This window comes from Apiospora marii (genome assembly GCF_038362585.1).
Source record: "Apiospora marii strain CBS 49790 chromosome Unknown utg000013l_segment0_segment0, whole genome shotgun sequence".
In the NCBI taxonomy this organism is placed as follows: domain Eukaryota; kingdom Fungi; phylum Ascomycota; class Sordariomycetes; order Amphisphaeriales; family Apiosporaceae; genus Apiospora; species Apiospora marii.
This window is the reverse complement of record NW_027117384.1, coordinates 2,474,414-2,481,948: the sequence shown is the minus strand read 5'-3', so window position 1 is coordinate 2,481,948 and position 7,535 is coordinate 2,474,414. Positions and strand designations below refer to the sequence as shown.

The following is a 7,535-nucleotide window of genomic DNA, read 5'->3' as shown; positions in this document are numbered from 1 at the left end:
GAAATTCCATGTCGACGACACCAATCCGATTGCCTTATTGACCGGTATTTCAGAATGCCTCTCTGTTCGGAAAATGAGGTCGTGATTAAGTTTCGGGCACTAAAGATAGCGGTGGTCTCAACGAGAATAGTTTGACGAAACGACGGGGCTCAGACTTGTTTCACTGGAACCAGACATGCCTCGAGTTTAAAATGGCCTCTAGTGTGTATAGTCGCAACGGCCATCTTCGTAGTGCGTAGTGCACGATCGCATTGCTCTACATATGGGTCTATCTACCCCGCTCTATAGCCCGAACCACGCCCCAGTATCGTGAAGAAGATGCAAACATAACTTAGCGTGATAAAAGATGAGCGCAGTCCTCGTTCATCTTGATGACGCCGCTTCACGAGCCTCATTGGACCAAACGGTCGACTTGGCCGGGTTGCATATGGATCGATCACAGTACATCATCTGGGATCTTCCAGAAGAATTCGTATACTTATCAAAAAGAAAACTGGACCGCCGCGTGGGGCAGGAACAGGCCATCCACCTGCACATTCGCAAGCAACACCGCATTCGAGGAGCGGAGAGCGGCCTTGACCAGTCTTTTGGTCAATCCTCTGGAGTTTGACAGTCGGAGGATACTCCCATCTTGGCGTGGGGTTCGGCCTGCCTGACTGACGGCTGTGAAGCGTCCGTCGACCAACCACACCCGTGCACGCGAGTCAACGCAGCAGAGGACAGGGAAACAGGGCGGTGACCTAAAGGCTTCGGCGAGGACCGCCGTATTTTATCCCGCGACGACTCACGCGCCACCGGCGGATTGCCTCCGGTGGCAGCATCGTGATGGTGACGACGACGATGCCTGGGCCGTAATTCCAACTGTTGCCGACGGTGTCGCAAACGGTGCCTTACCTGGGTAGTGGGTGCCCTTCTCAGTCGTGTTGGGCTTCTCCAGGGCTCTCTCTCTCTCTCTCCTGGGCGCTCTCATGGGCAAAATGACAAATGGCACCTCTGCTTGGGCACACTGGCAATTGGCTCTCTCCCACCAGAGGACACAGAGGGTTGTATGCCGTGCCCTGGTTTCGAAATCACTCTAACGAAGCGATCAGGGGTTGGCTCGGTGATTCACACCTTTCGAGGCTGAGGCAACAACGTGAAAGATTGGCGTCGACCTACAGCCCGGATGTAGAACACGATCTCCCCGACAGGTCCGATTGAACCAGGTAGCCATGCATACAGGTATACGTGCCATCACCTATAGCTACATAGTGTTGGGGTTTCTAAGCCACATATTCGTACTAGTTCGCTCGCCTCTGGTGTTGGTCATGGAGGCGGTCGAGTCCTACGTACATGTCGGTATGTATGCCCTCCTCGTCGGCGGTGATATGACAGCCCGTCTAATAGCTAAGTGTGTGCATACGCAAGCAGGTTACATTAAAATGGTGTTGAATATTTGACAATTGGCGTTTACGGCGAATCGCCTGTGTCCGTAGAGTGTTAACAGGGTGTACTCGTGAGTGAGGTACATTCACTGGTGCGTCGTGTCCACCAACCATCCATCATCATGAACAAAAACCAGCAGTGCTGGGATATCAGTCACCTATCAGCCTACCAGCCTACTCGGGCTACCCTAACCGCAGAAAACGTGCCCTAATTGCTGGTAACCTTTTCTGATTTACTGTTACTGAGGACGTGCGTCTCCACAGCCCTTCCCAAAAGAAACGACGGGCCAGAAAAACACCCAAGCGGCTAACCCCACCGAGCCACTATGGGCTGGCTTGAGTCCACCTGCTAACGTAGCCCACCGACGACCCGAGCCAGAACCGACTAAGTGGGCTTTGGTGACCCTGGTCGCCGCCAGGGAATAATGGCACACATCAATGCAGATCCACCTGATACTGCTACTGTTCTTTGCTTTTTTTTTCAACCCTCCGCGCCCTCTGTTTGGTGTATCTGGCCATGTTCTGCGTCGACCGGCACTTGTGGTGCTGGGCGTTTTGGTCATGAGCATGGCCGCCGTCTCGTGGAGATGGATTGGAGAGGAAGGGGGGCGCGCCTAGATCGGGTCTCTCGATGAGGCCTAGATAAATGATCCTGGCCGACACGATCGCGAGATAAGTCACAGAGATATTTCGCAAGTTGCTACGGAGTCCTGACCAATAGGTAGTGGTGATCATCTCAGAGGGTGGTATCCTCTTTGCTTGGGCATGGATATGCTATTCATCTGGATCTAGGGACGCTCCCCCCCCCCCCGGGGACGACGGGGACTTGGGCTGCTTGCTTGCTCGCTCGCTCGCTTGCTTGCTCCGGGTCACTTACCGGCCACGGAGTACCAGCATAGTTCCATCCATCCAGTCCTTAGCCCTGACAGGCTGGGAGTCCGCTAACACGCCATCGCATGCACATTGCTTTGTCGACATCTCTCCTCTGGCTGTCTACCTTGGAACCTGCCCAGGTTGTGTGCTGCGTAGGTACATGCCTAAGTATCGGTATACTTATTCACTTACCTATTGGAACTTGGAAGGCACCCATGCCAATTTCCTGGATGCCGCTATCCTCCATCCGAACAAGGGTTTCAACAGGCTATGAGGACGACCTCAGCTTCGATCGTTGGTCTGTATGTACATATGTACGTATGTACATATGGATGTATGCATGTACTCTCTCTCTCTCTCTCTCTCTCTCCGCAATGTACGCATGCTCTCATGCGGACCCCCTACCTACCTACTGTTTTGACTGCCCGTCTTTCTCGCTTCTCTACTGTTCCTTTGGCTGCATGTATTCTGTTCGCCAATACTGTACAATTCGCTACCCACATTCGCCCTCTCTGCCTTTCTGAGTAGGGCCACTTCCAAAGGGTGTGGTACATGATCGTCTTTGATTTTTCTGGGCTGGTCTCCCGGCTCGCCTGTCCAAGTACTCAGGTATCGCCAAGAGAGTGCATGGCCATACCAGGGGTATAATTGCATCGCTGGGATCCTTGCTGCTACATACTTATTTCCAGCTAAGGTACCTCATCTACCGGATTGCGACCTCAACACACACAGTATCTCCCCTCACCAAACAGACCTCGATTAACACTTGCTGAAAGGGCTCTTTTCTTTTTTTATCTGGTCTTTCCTCGTGAACTTTATAATCGGATCTGCCCCCGGGCGGTCGTGGTCCTTGGACAAGAGGGCTCGTGTCGCAGCTCTATCTTTGGGCCTTGTTCATTCACTTACTCTGCTCCCCAATCTACGACACTCCAGGGAAACTGTCGATTTTCGCAACTTCTCCAATCTTCGTCAATTCCTCTCCTCGCGGGAAACTCTTCGTTTGGGCGTACAAGCAGGGCAACACGCCATCTCCGTCTTCCCTGATTTGACCCCCCTGAGCACAACCAGCAGAGGCAGCGGCAGAAGCAGCAGGTGCCGGCTTTTCTTATCACATTGGCCGTCTGAAGGTTGGCATTTGAGTGGTACAAACTGCAAGCACCCGTTTCCACTGACGCGAATACCTCAACGTGCTTCTTCAAGTCGCCGCATACGAGCTGCTGTCCTGTATTCCACACATACTGTATCTACTTACCCAGTGTAGCTCGTTCGGTGGGGCAGCTCTCCATCTCTCTCCCTCTCCCAGCCAGCTCAGTTCCTCAAGTCCCCTTCATATTCCCCTCTCTACTGGGTCCCGAGACAGGTCCAGACATCGCGACGAGGCATAGCGAGGAGTCTTCTTTGCTCCATGTCTCAGAGGCGCGGTGGAGACATAAAGAACTGCTCTGTATTGCCGCGCATCATCCCTGCGGCTTAACCCATGTACAGCTCTGAGACTACTGGGGGATCTCTTCGCGACCTAAGAAATCGCAAACGCGGCTCATAGCCTCTGACAACGTTGATATTGGTTTTCTTTGTTCTCAGCCGGCCCCAATTCCGCTTAGCGACTCTTAGTTGCAGCCGCATACCAACATATACACCCACCGTCGTCTGGACTTTCTCCATCACTTCCGACCTCCATGCGAAGTAGGCTCCCGCTGCCGTCTTCAACAAAGAAACACTGTCTCGTCTGATTATTACTGACCCTCGACCTGCCTCCTGCAGTCCTATTCAGGCTATTCGAGTTCGCACTTTGGTTCACAGGCCGACCATATAACCTGATCCCACACGCTCGTCCCCAGCTCTACATACACCCTAGCACATATAAGAAACCGGCACACCACACCTGGGCCTTTCGCCAGTCTCCTGCCGTATAGAGCTTGGCTACAGATTCCTCCGGCACTACTTGGATAGTCAACGCCGCCTACTCGTATCTGCATTTCTCTCGTCCTACATCTACTATCGACCAATACCTCGGAGGCTCGTTGTCTTTCATTTATCTCTGAAGCGTGTTCGAAGCCTTATTAGAGGACTTGACCACCATCTGCTTATTTGCCTCGGTGGCCGGCCCTTTAAGTCTAGCCCCTCAAGGACTCTTCCTATTGTTTGCTATAGTTTGAGAGAAGCTCAACTATCCGACACACATTCAAGTTACCTCATTCCTCTCTGAAGCCAAGATGGTTCAGGGTGTAAACACCACAAGGGACGGCCTTCCCGGTCGCATTCCCTTCAGCGCTGAAGACGGGTATATGACGACATCAAACCAAAGGCTCGACAGCCGCCCAAAAGTTTGTTACCTGTTTAGTCCTTTGGTAAGGCTTATACTGATTGCGTCTCCTATACAGACTGTTGCTCGGGCACTTCGTGAAGATGCCCGCCTCGAGGGATCATGCTACTTCGTGGCATACCTTGATACACATGGTGAAGTCCAGACTCTGGGCCTACCACAAGAGAAGAGACTGGGCATTGGCAAGTTCTTCAACAAGAACAAATTCAGAACCTGCATGTTGGGTAAGCGTTCGCGCAAACGGTGCATGAAATTCCCAGCTAACAAACAACCACAGAGGATAGTAACAGCTCCAATCTCCTGTCGGCCGGTAACTCTGGGAGCAGACGTGGTCTGGATGCTAGCTACTCTCAGGATTATGATGGGTTCGAAGACGCCAACCAGTACAAAGCCAGAAAACGACCAAGGGCCGGTATGCTGCGCCAGGCTGCCGACTTTGGCGATGAAAATCTCCAACCCACCTTGTCGACCCGGGCCATTTCAGTGAGCGATGAGAAGGAGCTTTGGGACTTTTACGAGCAAAGGTTCAAGGATTGTCAGCAAACGGCTTGCAAGCTCATTGCCAAAGCCTGGATCAAAGCGGTCGAGCCCAAGAAGCAGTCTACTCACCCATACACCGGTAGCGATGAGAAGGCGCCCGACTGGTGGCCACAGCCCTGGGGTACTGGCAAGGAAGACCGAGTCAGACACAAGGAGCCTGATCATCTTTACAAGCGAGGTTCGTCAACTCCACAGGCCACCACGACGCATAAGCGTGGAAGTCACTAACGTAATCATTATTCAGAACGCGTCCATCTACTGAACCACATCCTGAGAATGATCGTGTTGCCGAACAACCAGCAACACGCTGATCTGAAGAAACTGAACCTCAATGTCGCCAAGCTTAAGGACGTTACAAATGAGGCACTTTCTGGTTGGTTCACTGACAAGGACAGCCCTAACAACGCCTTCAAGAAACCCAAGCTCGACGAGATCTTCAAAGTTGCGGCGCAAGAGGAACGGTTCAGACATGGCCAAATTGGTGAGTTTACACGTATCAGGCTTTAGCATCATTCACTAACCGCTGCTTCCAGGCCCTACGACCAAAGTTCATGTCAAGTCAGACGACAGAGCTGGCGACGGCTATGCCTCCGACCGCGACGAAACCTCACAGTACAGGGCAGAAGAAGAGCAAGAGAATACGCCGGCTTCGTCCAGAGTCTCTCCAACAAGGATCCCCACAACGCAGAGCCTGGCCTTCAATGGATCAAGCCAAAGCCCAAATCACCTCCAGGGCAATCATTTCATGGCTGACCTGCCAGCCCGTGAGGCATTCCACCAACAGCAACACCATCACCATCAGCAAGCGCAACAACAACAGCAGCAGCATCAACAAATATTTGATTCGCACCTAGCGACCGAGCCGCAGCAGCAGCATTATGTCGATAGTTCCGGTCTCACCAACCACACGGCCCCGTCGCTGCATAGCCACGGAGGCTTTTCCGATATGTCGTACGCCAACCATGACACTAGCCGACGCCCCTCGATGATTCCTACTCCGGCCAGCTACCACAGCCCTGCGACGACTGCGGCAAACTACGAATGGGCGACTGCCGCCCAAATACCAACCGCCACGTTTCCGTCGCACGCAGCTACTACGCACGCCAATCTGCTACCCCCCAACATGCAACAATACATGCTTGGAGACATGGGGCGAGACCAAAACCCTACTCACACGCAAGGGTTCCGGACTGACGGCATGCACTCGGCACACATGGGTCATCCGTCAGGTTATCAAGACTACGTCCACCAAGATCCCCGAGGTCTATCAGGTGGCAGCATCAAGCTTGAGACCCAAGGCCACAACATGCTCACTTGAAATGCGATTAATGCCGCATCACGATTATGAACCTGGGGATTAGTCGAGGCAGTGGGGGAGTTTAGGGCATTTCCTTGTATCTTGATGGCCACCAATCAGGCTGGAGTCAACAGGACAGCCAAAATACGATTTCCCAAGTTCCGGTGGCATTATGATTTTGTCTTCTGCAAGAAAATACCAGCCTGTTTCACGACAAATCCATTTTCTTGGTGGTGGGTGCTTGGGAACACCCCAGCCCAAGATATCACCTTTTCACGATCTTATGATCTACGATATCCCCGTGTTCGAGCATTACAGGTTCATCACTACGCTGTTCAGGATGTCCGCTATGTTCGTTTTGTTTTCCGATTTTCCTATTTGTTTGGTCCGGTTGGGGCGTGGTTCACAGGCCGGCCTACATCAACAGTAATACATCAGACGGTTCCCTATGATCATCTCTATAGAGCTCACGGATGCTGCGGTTACCTAAAAAGCGTGGAGTCATACAGTCGGCGGAGAGGCAACATGTTTGCTTTTTTTTTGTTCATTTTCCCTTTGTGTTCTTGATGTTGTCACGAACGATTATGTATCTGCCATGGATCGTCTCCTGAGCTCTCTGTGTCATTACCCCCCATCATCGCTGTGTTTGACGAGCAGAGCTTCGCGGAGGTGCTTCTTATGTCCTTCGCACACAGCGCGTGGGGAATGGGTGGTTTCGTTTCTCTACAGTTTGCATTGGTGGTCCTGTCTTCGAACTAACGCATACTCCTTTTCTGTTTGGTGGACAGTTACTTGATGTCGTTTCAGATCGGGTGTTCCCCCGATCTGGCGGCTTTATGACGTGCTTTGCTCCTTGGCCCGCGGAGTCCTTTGGAGGCGCGGAAAGGCTGCTTGCTAGCTTTTACGATACGGTTGGATTTGGAAGCAAAAAGGGTGCGAGGCCCTCCACCTCGAGAGGAGAGGGCCTGGGTTGGGTTTGTCAACGGTCACGGTTCACATCAATGGGTTGCCAAGGTCAGCCAGTCTATGGACGACTTTCTAATCGCGGTACGAAATACTCTTGTCTATTTAGGTGCTC

The 7,535-nt window shown here is 52.4% G+C and overlaps 2 protein-coding genes across 2 annotated transcripts; both read left to right on the top strand.

Moving 5' to 3' along the window:
* Positions 1–346: 346 nt before the first annotated feature.
* On the top strand, positions 347–902 carry PG985_015887 (uncharacterized protein; the record flags this gene model as incomplete). The annotated part of the gene is made up of 2 exons (XM_066835653.1): positions 347–604; positions 672–902. The coding sequence occupies 2 exons, from the start codon at positions 347–349 to the stop codon at positions 900–902; spliced, it is 489 nt and encodes a 162-aa protein (XP_066676856.1).
* Positions 903–4,837: 3,935 nt separating this feature from the next.
* Positions 4,838–6,478, top strand: PG985_015886 (uncharacterized protein; the record flags this gene model as incomplete). Its single annotated transcript, XM_066835652.1, has 4 exons — positions 4,838–4,844; positions 4,898–5,338; positions 5,405–5,641; positions 5,694–6,478. The coding sequence occupies 4 exons, from the start codon at positions 4,838–4,840 to the stop codon at positions 6,476–6,478; spliced, it is 1,470 nt and encodes a 489-aa protein (XP_066676855.1).
* Between the last annotated feature and the right edge of the window lie 1,057 nt (positions 6,479–7,535).